Here is a 25,007-nt window from a genome sequence, read left to right as displayed (position 1 = left end):
CAATCATGGGCCTCTAATTGCTGTCATCAAAATGTACATCTGTGTCACCGTAAAAAACTGCACTTGCTGCTTGTGTCTCACGTCTTACAACAGGTATAAATTTGTAAATATTTACACCCATGTTCCTCCACGCCTAGAAACTGGAGGTCCGGGCCCCGAGGCAGGCCGGCCAGCACAAGGTCCGGGCAAAGAGCCCCTCTCCAAGATATTTTTATTCATGTTTATATCATGGGACCTTCCCCATCCTTAGGGCGCACCCGGTCATAGAGTAGAGGCTCAGTAAATTCTCATGGAAGGAATCACTGAGCTGACTGATGACATAGGGAAGGTTGTGTTCACAACCCACGAGGCTCTTACAGGTACTCAGATTTTCTATCAAGCAAAACTGCTGTCCACCAAGAGTAAGTTAGCCATACCGTGGGTCCTCTGCTAATGGTCTTGTGCGTTAATTATCCCTAACTGTCAGTCATCCTCGTTCATTATCAATAATCCCCAAATACTTTCCAAGCCAGAGAGAGAAACTGGCATGAGATCAGGTGTTGCTAAAAAAAAAAAAAAAAAAAAAAGAAAGGCAGTAAAATCTGAGTGAGCACAACCTATGTAAATAATCTTAGTAGCAGTGATAAGAAAGATAATTGTTCACAGGTGTCATATCCTGGGCTTGAGGGGGAGGAAATCCACCTTTTTTTTTTTTTTAGCAAGAGGAAATGCTAATCGTTTCATTCAATTTATGAGCCTTAATTAGCACACTGCTGTTGTAATTGCTGTGCTAGGGCTGAAATCATGTTCCTTTCCTGCTTTCCCTCTCTTGAGCAGATTCCTACACCATCAGACACTTCTACTTTCTTTATGAATATGTGCATTTTGGCAGGGCTTTGACATTTATCAGTAATGATAATGTTGCTTCAAAAACATGCCATCAGTTGGCTTCTCAGTCTTTGTCCATGGCTTATTTCTCTCACACACACACTCAGATACAGACACAAACACACCTCTCTTTGTGGTGCAAATACATAACTCAGAAATTACTAAGAAGCTGGTTTTCTTATAAGCTGGTGTCGTTAATCTCCAAGTCCCTAAATTTTGTTTTGTTTTGATCTATAAAGATAATTTCTATAGCACTACAGTCAAGTAGTTCACATAAAATTACTCAGGACTCTTGGGATCTGTCTGACTCACATAACTTTGTTCTTCAAAATTTCTCCTTGACAGTCTTATTTTGATGATGATGGTGATAATATCCTGTATCTTCCACCTCTTTTTCTTACCACGTACACAATATCTTAGGCCTGGTGCTTTAAATGTTTTCTTATTTATCCACCTAATGGCCCTATAGGTAGATTAATAACCCTCTGTTTACAAAAACAGAAACCAAAGCTAGGAGTATATATATTGTTTAAAATCATATATGCCCAGAGTTCCCGTCGTGGTGCAGTGGAAATGAATCCAACTAGGAACCATGAGGTTGCAGGTTTGATCCCTGGCCTTGCTCAGTGGGTTAAGGATCCAGTGTTGCCATGAGCTGTGGTGTAGGTCACAGATGTGGCTCGGATCTGGTGTTGCTGTGGCTGTGGTGTAGGCCAGCAGCTGTAGCTCCAATATGACCCCTAGCCTGGGAACCTCCATATTGCTGTGGGTGTGGCCCTGAAAAGCAAAAGCAAAAGCAAAAAAAAAATCATATATGCCCATTCCCTTTCTTCTCTTTGTGAGGCTTCATTTACACTAACAGGATAAAGTGAGATGTTCTATTATACATCTCAGGCTATTTCCTTTTTCATCTTTTCCTCCTTTATGTTTTGGTCTCCTGGTGTTTTCTTCTAACCAATCATCCAGTTGATCACTTCTCTCTTCAGTTGTGTCTAACTTGCTAGTTCATCCTTCATTGAATACTTAATTTTTTACAGTTCTCAATTCTAGTATTTACACTTTGTACTTTTTTTTATAGTTTTCAGTTCACCTAAATTCTCCATCTTGTCACTTAATTTCTTGAATAAGCATTGTTATTTTGAAAGTCTGTGTTTTAAATTCCAGTATCTAAGTAGACTGTGGCTCTGGTTCTATTTTGTTTCGGTTTCAGTCTTGCTTTTTTTTTTTTTGTCTTTTTTTTGCTATTTCTTGGGCCGCTCCCACGGCATATGGAGGTTCCCAGGCCAGGGGTCGAATCGGAGCTGTAGCCACCGGCCTACGCCAGAGCCACAGCAACTCGGGATCCGAGCCGCGTCTGCAACCTACACCACAGCTCACGGCAACGCCGGATCCTTAACCCACTGAGCAAGGGCAGGGACCGAACCTGCGACCTCATGGTTCCTAGTCGGATTCGTTAACCACTGCGCCACGACGGGAACTCCCAGTCTTGCTTTTTATTATTCCTAGTTATTTTTTTTAGGATATAAAAAATTTTTAATGATTTTTTTATTTTTTCCATTATAGCTGGTTTACAGTGTTCTGTCAGTTTTCTACTGTATGGCAAAGTGACCCAGTCACACATACATATATACATTCTTTTTCTCCCATTATCCTCCATCATACTCCATCATAAGTGACTAGATATAGTTCCCAGTGCTGTGTAGCAGGATTTCGTTGTTTATCTATTCCAAAGGCAACAGTTTACATCTATTAACCCCAAATTCCCAGTCTATCCCACTCCCTCCCCCTCCCTCTTGGCCACAAGTCTGTTCTCCAAGTCCATGAGTTTCTGTGGAAAGGTTCATTTGTGCCATATATTAGATTCCAAATGTGTGATACCATATGGTATTTGTCTTTCTCTTTCTGACTGACCTCACTTAGTATGAGGGTCTCTGGTTCCATCCATGTTGCTGCAAATGACATTATTTTGTCCTTTTTAATGGCTGAGTAGTACTCTATTGTGCATATATGTACCACATCTTCTTAATCCATTCATTTGTCAGTGAACATTTAGGTTGTTTCCATGTCTTGGCTATTGTGGATCATGCTGCAATGAACATGTGGGTGCATATGTCTTTTTCAAGGAAAGTTTTGTCTGGATATGTGCCCAGGAGTGGGATTGCTGGGTTATATGGTAGTTCTATATTTAGTTTTATGAGGTACCTCCATACTTTTTTCCATAGTGGTTGGAACAATTTACATTCCCATCAACAGTGTAGGAGGGTTCTCTTTTCACCACATCCTCTCCAGCATTTGATACTTGTGGACTTATTAATGATGGCTATTCTGACTGGTGTGAGGTGGTATCTCATAGTAGTTTTGATTTGCATCTAATAATCGGTGCTGTTGAGCATTTTTTCATGTACTTGTTGGCCATCTGTATATCTTCTTTGAAGAAATACTATTCAGGTCTTTTGCCCATTTTTCAATTGTTTTTTATTTTTATTTATTTATTTTGCTGTTGAGAGTATGTAAAAAAATATAATTTGAGGCCATGAATAAGGTTATCCTCCATAACAGGTTTATATTTGCTTTTGACAGAAAGTTAAGAGTCTTTAGGAGTTCCCATCTTGGCTCAGTGATTAATAAACCTGACTAGGAACCATGAGTTTGAGGGTTTGATCCCTGGCCTTGCTCAGTGGGTTAAGGATCCGGCGTTGCCATGAGCTGTGGTGTGGGTCGCAGACGAGGTTCGGATCCCGCGTTGCTGTGGCTGTGGCTACAGCTCCGGTTAGACCCCTAGCCTGGGAACTTCCGTATGCTGTGGGAGTGGCCCTAGAAAAGGCAAAAAGACAAAAAAAACCCAAAAAAACAAAAACCCAAAATTGATCCTTTAACTCCCTGAGCAAGGCAGGGCTGGAACCAGCATCCTCAAGTATACTAGTCGGATTCTTGACCCGCTAAGCCACAAGAGGAACTCCTTCATTAGTCTTTGTAAAAGACCCTGCGTTTTTTTTTTTCAGGTGTGGGGAGTATATTTATTATTTCTACTATTTCCCCAGAGAATTGATTTCAGTTCTTGTAAATTTTCATCTTCCTAGTTTCCTGGTTTGTTAGTTTTGATTTCTCTTTTTCTCTATACAAAAAATTCCAACCTAGCTAACACTATATAAACTCATGGCCCATCTTGTTTCATCTATTCCCCAGAATTATTTTGATGTAAACCCTGTACATATAATTCCATCTGAAAATTCATTCATTTTCAGATGGAATGTATCTAGTCTAAAAGGACCTAAAAAAAATTAACAATGTTCATATCACACCTATATTTACAATTGTCTTTAATATCACCACTGTTCGAAGGATTCTATTACAGTAGAGTTGGGGGATAAGAGGGGGATAAGACCAGAGCCAAGTTCAAGCTGCCATCGCCCCAGGCTCTTCCCAGCTGTAATGGCATGGCTTTCAAACTCTATCAACTCACAGTAAGAAAAGAAACTTATACTGCATCCCCGAGCAAGGATATCTACATGTATAACTGCACCAAATATTTCAAAAACCCTACTTACGTTTACCACATTGTCTGTTCTCTCTTTTCCCTTTCCTTCTCTCCCGCTCCTCCCTCTCAACCAAAAAAAATGTTGGTTGCTTCCCACTGAACTGATTTTACATTATAGCTGTTATCTGCACTTTCTTCAATCCTATAAAGCAAATGTTTCAATATTAAATTAAGTGAAAAGGTATGAGATGAGTTTCAGATACCTTTTCTGAAAGGAGGGGCAGGGAAATAGCATTTCATCTGCCATGTGCCTGGTGTCACAGGTCAAACCATTACATGTTCAGTCCATTCATATCCTGAGTCTCTCACGTATCTATATTGTTGGCCGTTCTTCATTTGCTAGAGCCCATTCTAGCAGAGTGTACTTAATAGCTTAAGTGTGAGTACTCTGAACTGTATTCTTATAAAGTCAGTACAGAATGTTTGAGATCCCACTGCCACTTTCTTATATTGGGAAGTATGTCTTCCTGACCATTTCTGCTTGCAATTTCTGTATCTTCTGCGTTGAACAACTTAATAGTCAAGCACATTTGTTATCTATACACACTTAGCAACAATGTGGACCACCACCCATTTTCCTGAGTTACTAAAGACAGAGAATTTAATCAAGAAGTAAAAGCAGGATGCAAACTATTATACTTAAAATGGATAAGCAGTGAGGTCCTACTGTACAGCACAGGGAACTGTGTCCCATCACTGGCGATAGACCACGATGCAAAATAGCAGAAGAAAAAGAATGTATATATACGTATGAGTGGGTCACTTTGCTGTACAGCAGAAATTAACAGAACATTGTAAATCAACTACCTTAATTAAAAAAAAAAAAGCAGAAACAATTCCAAAGGTCAAACCAGCAGCACAGCCACTTCTCTCTTTGAGGATAAATTCCACTTGCAGCCTTTTCTTTAGGAATCTTAACTATAGACTCGAGGTTCAAGTGAAGCAAATAACCAGCCATCAAACCAATTTCTGTGAAAAAATAAACTCCTTCAGCATTAACAAGTATAATTAAGGCCTTGCCCCCATCCATCTTTAGTGACTCTACTTTATTTAGCACATATTTAATAGACCTTAATAAGCCAGTTCCTTGGTTTTTGACCTTCAAAGAAATGAAAGACACTCGTCTTAACTTAAAAGAGCTTTATTTAGTACATAATCATACAGTTTAGTACAACAAATTATAAAGGTTCTTTGTAAGATCCATAAGATGGTAAGGACAGAAAATCAATTGCTGCAAGAAAGTATAAGCCACTCTCTCATCTCAAAAGCTTTCTTCCATGAACAGATAAGCACTCTCTTCTAGGCCAAAAGCTTGTCATACATAAAGGATCTGGGAGTATACTGGCCAAGATATATGATCTGAGAACATTTTCCCTTCCTATTAATTCCAAGGTTTAAATGAAAATTTAAAAATGGAGTATTTTGGTTAATTCTGATAGGTTTGGGCCAAAGGTGAGCTAAAATTGGTACAAGGATCATGTGGAAAATCAGAAAAAAACATTTTTAGTTAATTGTAAAGATGCAGACCAGATGAAATATCTACCTGTGTCCTTGCTAACAACACTCACCCAACACACACACACACACACACACACTTATCTAGTTGATCTCACAAAGGTCAAGAAAATCATCTTTAAATGGACAAACAAATGGCCTAAATAATACCTAATTATGCTCCTGGCTAATACATCTTAAATAAATCCCTATTTTTTAGGTCTGTAATAAAGCGATTGGAACCTTCTAACTCTAGGACAGTCTCTATTAGCCACTGTGATCAGTACCAGTAGGTGGTCATTTAAGGAAGTAAAGTGGGGAATCCTAACTTCAAATGTACATTCATCTGCTCATGTTTGATATAAAGCTTTTCCTTTGCATAAGGGTCTAATGACTGCAGTTCTATTCTTGCATAAGTCATACCAATAATATGATGTGGTACATACACTACATTACACATACATTGGAATACCTTATGATCAGTCTAGATTTTTTAAAAGGTGAAATGAGTACTTAAATCTGTGAAGCAATCTAAGTTCAGAAATTTTCTTGAATTTTATGTTCTCCCAATATTTTACAATCTTCCTAAGCACACCTAATTTAAAAGCAGTTTTATATCAGCAGCAACCTTTATCAGATTTTACCAAAGCATTCAAGGTAATTTTCGCAGGAATGACCCTTTCTTTTGAGGCCCAAATGTCCAGGGTTTCTGTTGAATTGTGTATTGACAACAGGAAGCAGGGCATGAGCAGAGAAGTCTGGTGTGAGCAGAGAACTCAAGGGAGGGACAGAGGTGTGTGGGAATGTCAGGGAGCAGCCTGGGAAGGCTGGCTGATGGGAGGGACGCTGTGAGTCGTGTAAATAAAGGTTAATTAAGAGCACTTGTTGTACTTAGAGGTGCTTCTGAATGCTAATGCTGAAGCAAAATCAAGTCGTTTTTCTGCCCACAAAATACAGCCATCATTGGCGGCTCTCACCAAATACTAGCACAGCCACTGAGGTCCGTGCGGCAGGCAGCTGAGGCCGCAGGTCACTTGCTTTGGCTTGGCAGAGAGCCAGAGGTCAGTTGCTTTTCCTCTCTTTCCTTCATACTCCACTTATTAGAAGGTCATAAAGGAGAATACTGACGCACACAAAAAATATTTAACATCATTCGCTAAGAGATTTGGTCATTAGGAAATAACAATGCCTACCATACACGGTCACAGTGTTTTGGAAAGAGTGTATGCATGGATTCTATCTTGCAAGATTTTTTTGGCACTTTGTATTTTACACCCACGACGGGACACGATGTTTTGGCAACATATGGTACCTAAACTATGAAAAAATGATTACTGTGATGCCATTAATGCAGTGATGATGAGCATAAAAATTTACGTATGTTTCTTGTATATTGAAACTCCAAATACCCAAACCCTCAGATTAATGCATATAGGTATATTTAAAATAAATTGAAATATATCTGAGAATAGACGGTTTTAAAAACATAACTAGATGGTCTAACATGTTGTACCTTACATGTGCTTGGTTTCAGTTAGAGTAAGGCACTCACTGAGGGATGGGCTGACTCGTGCTGTCAGCTACAACAGGCATGCATCATTACTGGCTTAATTAAAGGTTGAGCGCTGATTAAAATGTTTTACTACTGTATTATCCTAAACTGCAGTGGTCTCCAACCTTATTAAGGGATATAAGAAAAATATAATTCAGGAGTTTCAGCTGCAATTTAATAACCTAGCTACTGTGAATCTTTTATTTAATAAGTTTCAATAAAAGCCAAGTAGCCTTGAATCCAACACAACAGTGTAAAAGTTCTTTCAGAGTTCTACTTAATAAGTAATAGCTGAATATAAAATCATTTGACATGATACATACCCATCTTTGGGCCTACAGTAACTTACTTCAGTGTAACTGCAAGGAGAAACAGGTAAGTCATTTTCAAATGGCACCAACAGAGGTGAAAGTTAATTTCATTAGCCATCTTGATTCAATTAAATACACAAGATGCTTTTATCAGCAACTTTTACATGGCCCCATCATTAGAAATTAATTATAAAAGCAATTATAAAATTTTTTTGAGCAGGTACAAGGTGCACATAATCCTCTTTGCTGTTTATAAATAAGCAATGACTTAGAGGCACTTGGTTACCTTTGAGTAAGAAAAAGAATAACACACCAGGGCCCTCACGGTAAGATTGGAGACCACATATCAAACTTGGTATGAAAATGCTCTCTGCCAAAAATATTGTATTAGTGAGTTAGTTAAGATACAACATTTAAAAAATAGTAGTAAGACTCTGCAAGTTCTAGGCTGTAAAAAATACAAAGGCTAAAAACAAAAAGTTTACAAAACTTTGCAAACTCAGTAAATTTGAATGAGTAAGAAATAAAGAAAAATTCTCTTGATGCAGGATAGGTTAAATAGTATCAACAGGTTTTAAAATAAAGACACTAAACAGTAACACATTCTACACTCTGCTGCTTTAAGGACTTACAATCTGGACCTTGTAACACTCTTCTGTGTCCAGCATTGAAACATGCATGCACATGCACGTGTACACACACTCACACACACACAGACACATACTACTGACATGCTACACACTGCATTTCAGACAGAACACAACCAAAAAGTTTTAGATACATACAAAGACCTAACATGATTTTTTTTTTCAAATTATTAAAAGCATGATGGTCGGGAAAGATTATAAAATTTTTAGGCGAAACAGGACAATAAAGAGCTTTTTAAAAAGCCACCAGTTGGTCTTCCCTAGTGAAATAATATTAAATAGTTTGATGATGCAGCCCCTCAATTCGATCTAACTACAGCTATCTTAAGTCAATTAAAAATCAGAAGTATTTCCAATCCTGAACAGGCTCTGGATTTCCAACATGATAGGCAGCTGTTCAGGTTACGTGTGGGACACTTACTGTCCTTCCCACAACAAAATTCTAGATCGCTTTCGAAAGAAAGTTAAACACACTTAAGCCAGAGAACATTAATGCAACAAGACAAAAAAAAGACGTACGTCTGTATAAGCTACTTTCAAAGATGGTCACACTTGTGTAAACATTTGTAGACTTCATCATATCACAGCTTTAAGGTACGGGCTATCTAATTACAAATGAAACGCTATCTAGCGAGTTTCATTACGATAGAGTTTCACGTATCAAAAATAGAAATTGGATGGGAAGCTCTGTTACTTGTTTCTGGATAGCTTGTAAACATGGAATGTTTTGTTCTGAAACACTCTAGTGAAGTATGCTGTGTAGGGAGGCAGGTTTCTTTTTATCTCTTCGCAGAAGCGAGGGTGGCCTGCAAGTTTCAAATCTGGGTCATTCTCTCCTGGGCCATCCATCATCTAAGGCCAAAACAAAACCACACACAGTTTGGAAAGAAAACAACAGAAGGAGGAATGGGTATTGGGTTTCTTAAGAATGCTACGTGAGTGACCTTGAATTGAATGACTTCAAGGTCAATGGCTGCCCGGAGACCTTCCGGTCCATCCCTCTCCCCTTCAGAAGGGTACGTCCAGGCTGAAGAGGAGAGGGCAATGCTCCCCTTTAAGTGGCCAGGCCAGATCTCAGTCTCCTTGTTCTGAGGAACACACGACACCAGTCCTCCCATAAAAATGAAATACAGAGGGAGTTCCCCTCGTGGCGCAGTGGTTAATGAATCCGACTAGGAACCGTGAGGTTGCGGGTTCGGTCCCTGGCCTTGCTCAGGGGGTTAAGGATTCAGCGTTGCCGTGAGCTGTGGTGTAGGTCGCAGACGTGGCTTGGATCCCGTGTTGCTGTGGCTCTGGTGTAGGCCGGTGGCTACCGCTCCGACTGGACCCCTAGCCTGGGAACCTCCATATGCCACGGGAGCGGCCCTAGAAAAGGCAAAAAGAAAAAAAAAAAGAAAGAAATACAGAGAAGAACTACTATGACCAGAGAGAGTTTTTCAACTCATTTGATGGCCTCATTTGAAAAAGGTACACCCACAAAGCAAAAGTGAAGTGCATGTACTGGATCTGTACCTCCTCCAAATTCAAGACAGTTAGGAACAGTTATTTTCCTTGGGTAAAAATCAAGTCTCATGTTCTTTTTCCCCTCAGCTTTACTGAAGCATGACTGACAAATAAAACTGTATGAGTTTAGGGCGCAGAGTCTGCTGGTCGGATACACACACACACACGGCGAATGATTACGTCCATCCGCTCACCCGTGCCTTCCTACTGGTCAAAGGGGACAGGCCTGCACGTCCACGATAAGTGAGTTCCGGGCTCTGACGGATGGCGTGGTGACGGGTTTAGAACACTGTATTCCACACGTGGGATCTGCTAAGAGACTAGATCTTAAGCGTTCAGAATCTCAAAGTCTAGTCAGCTTTTTTTTTTGTTTAAAGACATAGACTAGGTGTATCATTTTCCCTGCTTCATTTTAGAAATATCTGTCAGCGTTTATGCCAGTAGTTACAACACATACCACCTCCAAAAGGTGACAATCTTCTGCTTGCTCTATTTGAGACGTGGCATAGCTCCCCAAACAATTTCCTCAGCGGGGGGAAAGGAGAAATAGCGTGTTTTCCTGCTCCGGCGTGTGAGACGCGCTGTAGAAACCCATGTCTGTGCAGGCGCGCCAGTGGACCAAGAGGGCCGGCCCAGGAGGGAGTGTGGGGAGGGGAGTGGGTTCCCAGCACCAAGGCTGGGAGGGGGAGGGGGGGAAGGCCCCTCCGCACCCCACCATCATAGCTATGCCTACAAGCCAAAAGGAAGCTTAGGAGCAGCGGTTTTTAAAAGGATGAGTTTTAAAATTTACTTTAAACTTTAAAAAGTGGTGTTTTTTTGTTTTGTTTTGTTTTTGTCTTTTCTTGGGCCGCTCTCTTGGCATATGGAGGTTCCCAGGGAAGGGGTCGAATCAGAGCTGTAGCCACCGGCCTACACCAAAGCCACAGCAATGTGGGATCCAAGCAGCGTCTGCGACCTACCCCAGAGCTCACGGCCACGCTGGATCCTTAACCCACTGAGCAGGGCCAGGGATCAAACCCGCAACCTCATGGTTCCTAGTCAGATTCGTTAACCACTGAGCCACAACAGGAACTCCTAAAAAGTTTTAAATAAATTTTACGTGTGCCTCATAACACAGTCCAGCCAAAGACAGTGCTGCTGTGTTTGTTGTCAAGTTGGGAACTACCGCTCCCCTCCCATCTCTCTCGTGGGCAAGTCACTGATGTGCCAAGGTAGGGTCCTGCAGAGTGCAAGGGACTGGAACGCTTGATCTGGAACGTAACTCTGCAGATACAAAGCTATTCACATGCCTTCCGACTCACTCAGGAATGCTCTCCCCCACAGGAGACGCCCCACACGTGGACATGTGGCAGGACCGAGCTTACGTGGCCGTTGGCGACGTCCAGCAGGTCCCGCAACCGGCAGCCCCTGCGGTGCCTGCGCTCGTAGCAGATGCTGTCTTCCAGGATCACGTAGTCGGTGCCAAAGGACCTTAGGAGGGCGTGTACTTCCTCTGGAGGCCTCTTTGCGTATATCTGATAAACCTTCAAAATTAGGAGATAAAAAATGGAATATAGCAAATGCCGCTCAACTGTCAGGAAGTTCGTCAAGGACCATCTATTGACGTCGCCTCCCACGGGAGTTGAATCTGATCATAGAGACTTCGCTGCACTTTGGGCCTGGTAAGCCAAGTACCCTTTATTCCTCTAGCTAACCCGGGGGCCATCTGGAACACTTGGGCCAACTGAAAGAATCCCCATTTTAGCAAGAATCTCAGTTCAGATGACTTTCATATAAAAAATGGGGTGCTCAGTAAAAATCATCTGCTTTTAGTTTAAATCTCACCCCCCCAAATACTTAACAATTTTTCAGCTATCAAGATTAAGAAGTGACTGATAGAAAACATTAAAAAGTTTGGTAGGAGTTACCCTGTGGTGCAGTGGATTAAAAATCTGACCGCAGCAGCTTGGGTTGCTGTGGAGGCAGGAATTCAACCCCCAGCCCCATGCAGTGGCTTAGAGGATCCCCTGTTGCCACAGCTGTGGCCTGGATTCAATCCCTGACCTGGGAATGTCCATGTGCCAAGTTTGAAATCACTGTTAGGACTAAGACGGTACCCTTCTGTACTCCTGACTGGAATGTAAATTGGTATAATTCAGACAGATGTAATAATTCTACCTCAGTGACAAATGCCCTTGCCCTGTGACCCAGCAGTTTTATTCTAAGAGTCTGATGTACAGATACACACTTTGTACCCGTGCAGAGTGGTGAATATACAGATTTATCATCTGGAACGTTGTTTATGTAATTGCAGAAGAAAGGGAAACAACCTAAATGGTTAAACAGAATTTGCTAATCTGCATAATAAAATATTATGCAGCTTTAAAAATAACAAGGAAGCTGTTGATATCCAATATAGAATGATCTCCATAGAATGAAATATTAAGTGTCAAAAAAAGCAAGATGTAGTACGTTAGTTCTTTTGTAAAAAGTGGGACAAGAATATGAATGTGTGTGTATGTGCGTGTGTGTACATAAAATTTCCTGGTAACATTATTTGCCTCCTGGGAGTGAAACCAATAGCTGGAAGACAGGAGTGGGATGGAGCCATTTCACTGTGTACCCTTTTGTATGTTCTGAACTTTGAACTGTGTGGCTGTGTCACCTATTCTCCCCCCCCCACCCCCAAAAATGGTCCATGAGAAATGTGACTCTTCTACTCCTTTTCCTTCTCTCTCCAGTTCAAAGCTCTGAGGGCTCTGTCCTCAGATGCTCTTTCTGTACATCTCAAGGCACTGTCCTCTCAGTTACTTTGCTAGCCCAGAGGATCATAAGGCCTAAACAGCACGCCTTCACGAGATGGGGGGGCGCCAAGGTCAGACGCCGGGGACAGCCCTGTGCGCGCCCCTCCACCTTGCCCTTACAGAGCCTCCATGCAGCAGGAACCCAACTTTCCCAAATGTGAGCCCGGAGGGACCCTCACCGCTCTGGTTCGCTCTCTCAGGCTGTTGTCCTCGTAGTGCGGGTGGTTGGTTAAGGTCCTTCCCGTGCACAGCTTGACGCCGGCCAGCAACTGCATGCTCCCGGCAAACACAGCCTTTCTTGGCGTGTTAGAGCTAAAAGATGTTTAGAGTCTGCATTAAGCCCACAGCTACCCTTCCACAAAGACAGTCATGACACTCTCAAGATCACCCAGCGATGTAGGTGTGATCTGCTGTTGACAATGATTAGGAAGCTTCCAATTTTCTGTTTTGATGGGTTTACTCTTGAAATGCATTGTCTTAGGATGTGGGTATCTTCTATGTCTTCTAGGCTAAAACCTACAATGCTCTCCTGCTCTTGTTCCAGAGGGTCCAATTCTACCAAGAGAGGCCTCAGCAGACTGCCAGTGCTTTGGTATGAAACAACTAAAGGGCTGCCTAGAGTAAAACAAATTATAAAGCTAGGAACTGCAGCTGGTCATGAGTCAGTTCCAAAGGTTTTTGGTTAAAACAAAGAAGATGATAGGTATCACTAAAAATTATTTTTCAGAAAAAAAAAAAACTAGTAAAAACAAAAGAACATGAAAAGAAGATTCTGAAATAGCAAATAGCTTCTTACTAAATATGAAGATGTACAACACTTCTGATGGAGACGCAGAGGCATTTTATGTATTCTTTTCCTTTAGTCCTGATTATGAAAGATTGCCTGCATCGTAAGGAGTACGGGGCATTCAGATATTAAATTATGATCTCGCCTGCCATCCACCACCACACTGTGGTTCTCTGCCTCCCCATGGGGTGTGAGGGGCAGGGACGGAGGGCCAAGGAAAGGCTTCCTGATTGCAGTGAAAGCATTTCTCTTTTGCCCCCTGGGAAAAAAGATTCCTAGTAGTTGATTTCATTTCCTTCCTTTTTTTAAAAAACCTGGAAGCCACCTGCAAATCAACAAGGTGTCCTTTTATTACGAAGCACTTCAGAGCCCTTCAGTATGGATAGTGCTCAATACAGAATGTCCCCGAGGCCCCCTAGGAATACCGCAAGAAACGCTTATTGTTCGTGTGTTGAGAAAGGCGTCTGTGGCTGCTGGGGAAGTTAACATGATGGAGAGCGTTCTGGGAGGGAGTCTAACTGAAATCGTTAGAAGTCAACATACTCTGCAGCAAAAGCCCGAGCAGGCTGTTCTCGATGGTTTTGGAGCTCAGGGCACGACCTGCTCTGGTGCTCAAGCTTCTATTCAAACACGCCACGAGGATGTTCTGCTTACTCCAATTTAACGTTAAGATTACAGCGTGAATGCCATCCAACAAAGGCCTTAGCACGTCTACAAGCAAGGCAGCCTATGGTTTAAGCCGAAACATTTACAAATAATTTACTTTTGAAAAATGCAAGACTTTTCTAACATGGACACTCTCATTCACTTGCATTCTGATTAAGTTCTCTTAAGGGAGGAGAAAAGTGGAGAGAAATTAGAATGAGCACACAAAGAAAGATACACAATCTGCACCCTCTCCTATTCCTGCTGGAGCCCAGGACATGGAACACAGCAGGAGAAAGCTGCAAGTGAGTGTGGCTGTGCTTCACAGGATGTCACCATTCTGACAACCAGATCCAGGAACACAAGCACGAGCAGATGTCTGCTGTGTCCCCCTGGACCAGCAAGTCACAGGGAATTCATGGTCAGGGAAATAGGAGGGTTTACATGAAGAGGTGACGGTGCACAGAGCTCCTTAGTGAAACGTTTTCACAAAACTTCAGTTGAATTCAATACTTACTAACTGCTGAGTCTGTGCCATCTACATCATGCTGCCTCATTCACAGTCCCCCGTAATTGCTAAAGAGAGTAACGACTGGACGGGGAAATCAAAGATGCCGTCATTTCTCCAAACCAGTCTTCTTCCCTCTGTAGAATCGTAACTGGCACAAACCATTCCACTGCAATACGTTATACAGAACCATCAGGAACGAATGCCACCACGTGGCTGTCCTTGGGTCCTCTGGACCAAAGAGATCTGCTGCATGCAGGGCGACAATGAGCCTGGTCTCTAGGTCTGGCAAAGCACGAGGCAGAGGCAAGAGGAATGGGGAGAGAAAACCACCCTGGCCTGTACGCTCTTACTGCCTGAGAGCGCCAGAGTGGTCTTCGCCACGAACAACAGATCCAGCAGCCCAGCTGACAGTATCCATTCAAATCTCTAGACTGTCTTAGCATCATCACTTTTGAATACGTAACAGGATTCAGCATCAGGGGGATCTGATCTGGCACAATTAGAGGGCTGGTTCTAATTGTGCAGAGACAGATGACTGGCCTGTTATCTATTCCTGGCTAACGACCAAGCTTCCGTCCTCCTTCCCAGACTGTAATTAGCACACTTAAAACAGGGGTTAAAATGTCAAAACTCCTAAACTGCTTGCTGGCGAGTTATAAGATTATTCTGCATTCAGCTGAAAGTTGTTACTGAGGAACTGCTATGTGCTGGGCTGGCAAATGTGGCACGCCCTGTCTTCATGAAGCTTACCAGCTAATCCAGCCAGACTCAGCTCACTACCAGCAAACACTTCAAAACCAACCTGTCATTAGTCCACCACACACTGACACATGATTTCTGTACGCCTGCGGCTATGCTGGAAACGAAACACATCAGACATAGTACAATCAGGGTCAATCCTGCCTCTCTCTTCTGCAACCTCTAAAAGCACCTGCTGTCCCCTGTCACCTGGGGGAGGTGGGGGACACGGTCCCCAGGGCGGCAGCAGCCATCACCAGGCCAGCAAGTCATGTCACATGACTACCTAGAGGAGGTGAGGAAAAAAATAGAATAAAACTCCTTCAGTTGCGATAAGGGTTAATGTTTGGCCCTAGGAGTAAAGAGTCAGAAAGTGTATAAGAGATATAACCCCTCTCGACTGCTCATGCTTCAACCCTCTGGATTCTTAACAGTCTTTCGCTAAGGTCCTTGGTTTTACTTTAAAGTAGCAAAACACAAGCACCCTAATGCCTATAAAATGGATATAAGATTTGTTTGAAAACAACTGACTTTCAAGCATAGTAGAGATACTGTTTATTTACTTGATTCTGTTTGACTTGGTTTTAAATGCTAGCCCTACGGTAAATCTGAGCTATGTCATTGCTCCCTTAAACACTGACATTTGCCCGTAAAGCAAATGCAAACGTAAAATAAATGAGCAAAGTGAAGTGGGGGGAAAAAATCACACATTTTCTAAACTTTAAAAACCTAAATTTGTGGCATTTTACATTTTCTGTAGAAAACTCAGCAAGTAAAAAAAGGGCTTCTTTGTCCTTAAATGACAATAGGCAGGATGACAGACGTAATGATGGCTCTTCTTCCTGCACAGATACTTCTGCTGACACAGTCTGTGGTCTGTGTCTAAAATAGCTCGTGTGCGCTTAACCACTGAATGGCACTTCTCTATTAGAGAAAAACAAAGCAATTTTTACCAATGTTTGAACAAATGATGTATAAAATGAAAGAATAATTTGTTTTTATAGCTCTCTGCCAAGCTCCGCAGCAGGCTGCCCAACCTGCAAACAATTTCTTCTGTAAGAAATGTCACTAAATAATGACAAGGACTCACAGGTCAAACGGATTTACATTATATAATTTAAATGTCATTCCAGGAAGACCTGATGGCATTTTGAACAAATAATCTCATTTATTTTTGAAGCTCTAAGCTTCAACAAGTTAATTACTGTTGAACTAATGGGTAAACTGAGCATTATAACGTGCGAACATGTGCTTTATCTACGCTTCAAAAATTTATAGAATTGTGCAAATGCTCCAAAATGAGGCATTAAATATAAAAGAGGCTTATGAGCATTTAAGGTCTGAACTTAACCTACATCATATTTAAAATATACGGTAATTTTTCTGCTTTGATTAAATGTGAAGGAGGTTTGGTCCGTTTTCTCAGGCCCATTGAGAAAATACTGTACAAGCAGGCTTCTTGACTGGAAAGAGACTATTTCTAGTGAAAATCTCCTAAAGCCAAGTAGTTGAAACGTCACACCTCAAAACAGTCAGAGCTACAGTCTCTCTTAATTATTACAAAGAAGTGTTTCAGGAACCACAAATGAAACACTCCAAGGACTCAAGGGAACGAGGTGTCAACGACCAACTGCTGTGACATTTGGCCTTGCTGAAGTAAACTGTGCTTTCTAATCACACATAAAATCGATACAAGTACCAGCCTGGGTTTTGCTGAGAGAGATACCAGAAAGTAAAAAAACAGAAACAAAACATCATCAGCTAAAGGGGTTACTGTGAACATCCGCATTTAAATCTGGTGCAAAGGCAGGCACACTGCAGCTCAGTACACCATGGAAGGCAGGCCGCCAGCCCCCGGAACACCCAGGCCAGGGCGTGGAAGGCACACGGAGGGATGGCGCCCCTGTTCCCACATGGAAGACTCCGTGGCCTGGCTGCCACAACGTCCCCTGGCTGCCTAAAGGGGAATTTAATCTCCAAGCCCCAGCAGCGAGCACGCCTTGGAGACTGGGAGATGGCAGAAGCTTCTTCCTGACGCTTTACACAAGAGCTGCCCTGTGCCAAAATGGAGAGTCGCTTGCATCCCCTAGAGCTTTTGCGGGTCACTGTCTCCTGTCCCGGAGGACAGGCAGCTGTCCTGTAAGGGAAGCTGTGCCCCTGCCCCAACAGATGCTGTCACAACCACCCTGGCAGAGGACAGATGTGTGTCTCACTTGGGCTGCGTGAGAACGGAAGCCGGCAGGATGGAGAGCAGGCGGCCCTCACTGACGGGGCAAGTGGGCACCACGGGGCTGGCTCCTGCCTTCGGGGGCTTCAAACAGACTTTCCAATACCTTCTATGTATTCTCAGGCCACAGCCTCTTCCCCAGCACGGCTCAAACCTACTAATAAAGCAGCAGAGTGACAGCAGAAGGCCATATTTTTACCTTTTTAAAAAAGGAGAAATCAGAGCAGGTTAAAAGAATAATAAGTGCTTTCACTTGTGTTTGGAACTGAAGCCTACAGACCAGAGCTGATTTAAATGTTGATTTAAACAGAGAGATTTTGTGTCTAAACAGACCCTATTTTGGCATACATTCATCATCACTTAAGCTTATTTCACAAACATGCCTAGCAGCTATTTTTGCAAAAACAACAATTTGGATTTGAAGACTTTGAAGGGAAAACAGGCAAGATGAGATCACAATGGAACCAATTTGGGGGAACAATACAAATCCTTCAGTTGCTGAGGATTTTTAAAAAGTGAAAAGAGCAAATCTCCATACAGGGAGAAGAGCCCTTAGTAAGAGGAGATTGTGAGAACAAAGACCACTTCCCCCAGTGGGAGAAATAACAGACTAACACACTGTCTGCGTCACACCTGGGGTAAACGCGCATCCATGACTTTTCAGGACCAGAAATGTTGCTTTCAATAACTTTTGGTGAGCAAAAAGCATGAAAATGAAGGCACTGCACTACATACAACCAGTTGACACAACCAAAGAAAGCTGGGGCTCTGCTAGAATAAATTTTTAATGACGCTACAATGAATTCCTAAAAGACTGGGGGGCCGTGGGGGGATGTTCTTAATGAGCCAAGTGGATCCAGAAGATCTGCCACCTTTGCGACTCCACCAGGGTGAGTGCCCTTCCACTATTCATATCGATGGTGCAATTTAAAAAGAGAAAATATCAGCCTCACCTTCAGAAGCACACGTCAAAAATTTCTAGTTGACTATACCTAATGCAAAAGTAATTAGCTTTTCTTCATATGAATGACCCTCTTTTTCCCTTACGCAAATAAAAACTGAAGGAATTATTTACGCTACAATTGTCTGCCATGATTTAAAGCTAAATAAATAAAGACGAAGCACTGCTTCATACTCTCAGCTCTGGAAATCATACTCACTGCATCTAGTCAAACCCAGTCCAACACAGGGGCCACAGCCACATATGTAGTTTTGGCATAAATCTATAAAATCCATGTATTGTCCCCAAGAGACCTAAGCTCTCAAACATTTACCATCTCTTAATACACAAGCTGTACTGGTTAGTAAACATTAGTCATGGGAGAGTGCCAATACGGCTACTAAAATTCCAAGTGATGAAGACAACACAGCCGATCCTTTCAGAAGATGTCACACAAGATTTGCAGCATCTATTTACGTGTGAATCACTACGCGGCTGCTTTCTGGATAGAAAATAGGGCAATACAGTATCACAGGACACAGGAATGATGCTCTGGGTGGCAAAGTTTATTTTTGCTGGCGGGAGGCAGGTTTCATTAACAGTGCTTTGAAGGACACCAATCTCATGCTGATGCCCAATGCTGAGGCAAAGCCAACAACAGTGCAGGCAAAAATAAAAACTCATCTAATGTGAAATCACTGTCAGCTTCAGAGAGGAAAAGTTCTAGTTTTCATGTTTCAAATTTTCTCTAGGCCTAAGCTTAGGCAGGATGTTTGGTTAAAACAGAGTCTGCCCTGAGCCAGGATGACTCTAATTAACTGGAGTTTACAGCATAATTTAAAAATGATTAATAAGAAAAGAGTATTTTAGTGTCAGTATTAATAGAAAATTTGAATGGTATTAAACCAAAAGAAATGATAAAGATAAAACTGGACACAGAACGTAAACCTTTGTTCCATGGCTGTCACTGGTTTGAAACGCCTCCTCTGATTCTGTTTCCCTCTCCATGCTGGTATTTTCCCTTCTTCATGGGACTGTGGTTAGAAAGCGTTTTTCTCAATGGAAAGCAATTCTTTTCAAATACAGAGTTTTAAAGAAAAACTAGAGAATGAATGCATCTTCATAATTAGATTCAAAAACCAAAACCCCCCAAAAACAATAAACCAAAAACCTAATGATGTCCACAGTGACTCTTAAAAGACACTTTAAATTTGAAAGGTTAAAAAAAAAAAATCCTCTTACTTAATCCAGTTCATCAGCTCCACTGTATCTGGATCATAGAATTCTCTCAACTCGGAGAGTTCATCCATCATTCCTGGCCAGAACTGAAATTAAAAACAAAACAAAACCAAAACCAAAATCCATCCCCACACCCACAACTATCACTAAGATTAGAGGGAAAAAGGAGAAACTGCACATAACTGGTGAACTAAATAAGCATGGCAACTGGAACGTGAGAACTGTTTCACCTCTGCAGTCAGCCCTCCTGGTGTGAGTGAGATGATGTCTGAGAAAAGTCTCCAAAGTTATTTTGACCTGGAGCTAATTAGGACTAGAGGTGTGGTCAACTTTTAAAAAACTTTTATTTTACACTAATAAAGATGCTGTTGAATATGTTGTTAATAGGCAGTACAATATCGATTTGGATATGACAGGAATAGCCCCCACGAGAAGGTTCACAGGCTATGAGAAAAATGTGACTGACTTTATGTAATTTGTCTTTAAGTGTAGAATGTTCCCTATAGAAGGCAGCACCATTTTAGAGCCGCAGACATGCTTTGGAATAGGGACTCTCATTTCACCCTCACAGTTAAGGAGAAGGCATCATCCCCATAGCTATTTCTTTTTCTTTTTTTTGTCCTTTGAGGGCGGCACCCTGAGGCATGTGGAGGTTCCCAGGCTAGGGGTTGAATCAGAGCTGTAGCCGCTGGCCTATACCACGGCCAGCAAGGCAGGATCCAAGCCATGTCTGCAGCCTACACCACAGCTCATGGCAATGCTGGATCCTTAACCCACTGAGTGAGGCCAGGGATTGAACCTGAGTCCTCATGGACACTAGTCAGGTTCGTTAACTTCTGAGCCACAATGGGAACTCTGGCTATTTCTTTTTCATTGTACTCGTATGGAGACCTTGGCTCTGAGAGAGATCCTGACTGGATCAGGCCTCAACAGGAAACCCGACTAAATCCAGCCCTCTTTCCACTGTGTGACATGTGATGATACTGTGTGCACTACAATTCTGGACCAGTGGTTTGACAACGACTACGACAATTACAGGTACAAGGGGAGAGACGAATATTTGAAAGCAGGACTTCCCAAGAAAATCTGGTACACCTGAGTATTATATTTATGCCACTGGGGCCTCCCACTCAACTTGAGTTACCTAAGTTATGCAGACAGAACGTAAAAACTACACTCTGAATCCACTGCTTTTCTAATACAACGTGTCTGTTTAATTCAACAATTGTTAATTTTTTCATCAGATGGCATTTGGCTCAAGAAACCTGATCATCTAAATATATACCAAGGAGTTCCCACCATGGCACAGTGGGTTAAGAATCCAACCACGGTGAGGAGTTAAAAGGATCTGGTGTAGCCACGGCTGTAGCATAGGTCACAGCTGTAGCTCAGAGTCTGTCTGGGGCCCAGGAATTTTCATATGCCACATGTACAGCCATAAAACTAAAAAAAAAAAAAAAAAAAAAAAAAAGCTCAGGTGAACTGCAGAACTCATTTCCTATAGAATGGAATAGGAGCCCCGTGACAATGTTACAAGAACAATCTTTTTATTTAAGAACCACTTGCTAGAACCAAAGTGGCACCTGACTGGTATAGGGCTATGGTTTTTAGCCCATTCATTCTCCTGTTCTGTTATCTCATCTTTGGCCATTTTTACTACTCATTCATATTCTGTCTCCTGCGTGGGCGAATCAGGAAAATTGCCGCTGATGGAAAAGCAGGTGTCAGCACTGCTAGTTCTAGGTTTCAAAGGAAATGCAGAAAAAATTACTGATTAACTGATACCTTTGTAAGATTTCAATTACTCATTATCTTTTTTTTTTTTTTTTTGTCTTTCTAGGGCCACACCTGTGGCATATGGAGGTTCCCAGGATAGGGGTCCAATTGGAGCTATAACTGCTGGCCTACACCTGCACCACAGCTCACGGCAACACCGGATCCTTAACCCACTGAGCAAGGCCAGGAATCGAACCAGCAACCTCATGGTTCCTAATTGGATTCGTTAACCACTAAGCCACGATGGGGACTTCAATTATTCATTATCCTTATTAATTTTGATAATTAGTATTTTGGCCATGCCCATGCATGGCATATGGACTAGGGATCAAACCTGTGCCCCACAGCCACCTGAGGTGCTGCCCTGACAACACGGGATCCTTAACCCACTGCGCTACAAGAACGCCTTTATAATTATTTTGTTATTGTATTCTATTGAATACTAACTTTTAAATGATATGTTTAAATTATTTTGGTATAAAACATATATTGAATTCAAAATTAAATGGATATTAAATATTTTTCCAGGGTTTTTTTTTTTGGTCGTTTTAGGGCCGCACACACAGTAGAATCAGAGCTGTAGTGCTAGCCTACACCAGAGCCACAGCAATGCCAGATCTGAGCCTCATCTGTGACCTACACCACAGCTCACGGCAACGCTGGATCCTTAACCCACTGAGCGAGGCCAGGGTTCAAACACATGTCCTCATGGATCCTAGTTGGGTTCATTAACTACTGAGACACGATAGGAACTCCTATTTTTCTAGTTTGAAAGTTGCTATTGTTAATTCTGAAAGTGTTAAAATCTAGTAATGTAGTCTTATGGTAAACTCCTTTTTTGTTTTGTTTCTTTAAATTTATTTACTTACTTTTAATTTAATAAATTTTATTACATTTATAGTTGTACATGAGTAAAACTCTTTAAACAATGTGAAAACAAATGCTGAATTAACTAATTGCTGTCCCTAAATGATCAGCGGTAGTTTCTATGAGATTGCAGGTATCCCAATAAGTTAATCAACATGATGGCAATAACTTTATTAAACTCTTGATTTTAGAATGGAGACTAGAGCTCAGGAACAAGACAAGGATGTCCGCTCTCGCCACTACTCTTGAACATAGTTTTGGAAATCCTAGTCACAGCAATCAGAGAAGTAAAAGAAATAAAAGGAATCCAAATTGGAAAGGAAGAAGTAAAACTATCACTATTTGCAGGTGACATGATACTATACCTAGAGAGTCCTAAAGACTCTACCAGAAAACTGTTAGAGCTCATCCATGAATTTGGCAAAGTCTCAGGATACAAATTTAATACACAGAAATCGACAGCATTTCTATACACTAACAATGAAAGATCAGAAAGAGAAATTAGGGAAGCAATCCCGTTTACCATCGCATCCAAAAGAATAAAATACCTAGGAATAAAATACCTAAAGAGACAAAAGACCTATGCTCTGAAAACTGTAAGACACTGATAAAAGAAATCAAAGATGACACAAATAGATGGAAAGACATACCCCATGCTCTTGGATTGGAAGAGTTAATATTATCAAAATGACTATACTACCCAAGGCAATCCCTATCAAATTACCAAGGACATTTTTCACAGAACTCAAACAAAATATTTTAAAGTTTGTTTGCAAGCACAAAAGACCCAGAATAGCCAAAAACATCCTGAAAAAGAAAAATGGAGCTGGAGGAATCAGGCTCCCGGACTTCTGACTATACTACAAAGAAACAATCATCAAAAACGTATGGTACTGGCACAAAGACAGAAATAGAGATCAGTGGAACAGGACAGAAAGCCCAGAACTGAACCCACGCACCTACAGCCAACTCATCTATGACAAAGGACGCAAGAATATACAATGGAGAAAAGACAGCTTGTTCAATAAGTGGTGCTGGGAAAACTGGACAGCCACATGGAAAAGAATGAAATTAGATCACTCCCTGACACCATACACAAAAAGAGACTCCAAATGGATTAAAGACCTAGATATAAGACCAGACACTATCACACTCTCAGAGGAAAACATAGGCCAAACACTCTCTGACGTAAACCACAGCAACATCTTCTCAGATCCACCTCTTAGAGTCATGACAGTAAAAACAAAAATAGGCAAATGGGACCTAATCAAACTCAAAAGTTTCTGCACAGCAAAGGAAACCCTAAACAAAACGAAAAGACAACCCACAGCGCAGGAGATAATCTTTACAAATGAATCAACTGACAAGGGATTCATCTCCAAAATTTATAAACACCTCCTGCAGCTCCATACCAAAAAAACAACCCCATCAAAAAAGGGGCAGAAGACCTAAACAGACAGTTCTCCAAAGAAGACATACAGATGGTCAAAAAACACATGAAAAGATGTTCAACATCACTCATTCCTGGAGAACTGCAGATCAAAACCCACTATGAGGTACCACCTTACACCAGCCAGAATGGCCATCATCCAAAAGTCTACAAACAAGAAGTGCTGGAGAGGGTGTGGAGAAAAAGGAACCCTATTACACTGTTGGTGGGATTGTAAATTGGTGCAACCACTGTGGAACACAGTATGGAGATGCCTCAGAAAATTAAACACAGGACTACCATTTGATCCAGCAATCCCACCCCTGGGCATCTATCCAGAGAAAACCATAACTCGCAAAGACACATGTACTCCAGTGTTCATTGCAGCACTCTTTTCAATAGCCAAGACATGGAAACAACCTAAATATCCATCGACAGAGGAGTGGTTCAAGAAGACATACCCAATGGAGTATTTACTCAGCCATTAAAAGGAACAAAGTATTGGCATTTTTAACAACATGGATGGACCTAGAAATTATCATGCTGAGTCAAGTCAGTCAATGAGACATCAACATCAAATGCTTTCACTGACATGTGGAATCTGAAAAAAGGACAGACTGAAACTGAACTTCTTTGCAGAACAGATAGTGACTCACAGACTTTGAAAAACTTATGGTTTCCAGAGGAGACAGTTCAGGGGATGGGGGGGATGCGCTGGGGTTGTGGGATGGAAATCCTATAAAATTGGATTGTGAAGATTATTGTACAACTATAAATGTAATAAATTCATTGAGTAATAAAAATTAAAAAAAATAGAATGGAGACTAGTACATACTTTTCCTGTTTAATCAGAATTATCTTAAAGAAACATATAGCAAAACAGGTATTATGAGCAAGCAAATTTGAAATCCTCATTACAAATGCTGTGTAAATAACTTAAAACGAGCTTTGAAACATGAGTTCATATTACTTACAGATAAATCTGTTCAATAGTTGGGAAAAATCAGGGTAACCCCTAATATGCATAAGATCTTTATTTTCTTTGTGATTTTATATTTTTACAAGTTTTGAGAAGCTAAAATGTCTAAACTATTTTATATAGTGAAAGCTAGATGCATTAGGACTGAGAGAGGCGACGCCACCTGTCTTTGGA

At 41.5% G+C, this 25,007-nt stretch overlaps 1 protein-coding gene across 6 annotated transcripts in view; it reads right to left on the bottom strand.

Moving 5' to 3' along the window:
* Window positions 1-5,530: 5,530 nt before the first annotated feature.
* DPY19L3 (dpy-19 like C-mannosyltransferase 3) overlaps window positions 5,531-25,007 on the bottom strand; it is a 79,398-nt gene continuing 59,921 nt past the window's right edge. For 4 of the 6 annotated variants that reach the window (XM_047789756.1, XM_047789757.1, XM_047789759.1 and 1 more), the window contains 4 exons: window positions 19,786-19,868; window positions 12,875-13,007; window positions 11,277-11,435; window positions 5,531-9,261 (listed from right to left, as the gene is read on the bottom strand). In XM_047789756.1, the coding sequence (XP_047645712.1) occupies window positions 9,100-9,261; window positions 11,277-11,435; window positions 12,875-13,007; window positions 19,786-19,868 (537 nt within the window). In that variant the 3' untranslated portion in view covers window positions 5,531-9,099. Of the gene's footprint in view, window positions 9,262-9,801; window positions 10,222-11,276; window positions 11,436-12,874; window positions 13,008-19,491; window positions 19,578-19,785; window positions 19,869-25,007 lie in introns of those variants that run through there. The other 2 variants (XM_047789758.1, XM_047789762.1) reach the window with 2 other exon arrangements.

The sequence above is a fragment of the Phacochoerus africanus genome, chromosome 8, assembly GCF_016906955.1.
Source record: "Phacochoerus africanus isolate WHEZ1 chromosome 8, ROS_Pafr_v1, whole genome shotgun sequence".
In the NCBI taxonomy this organism is placed as follows: Eukaryota; Metazoa; Chordata; class Mammalia; order Artiodactyla; family Suidae; genus Phacochoerus; species Phacochoerus africanus.
Note: the sequence above shows the minus strand (reverse complement) of the source record. Positions and strands in the feature narration are given on the sequence as shown.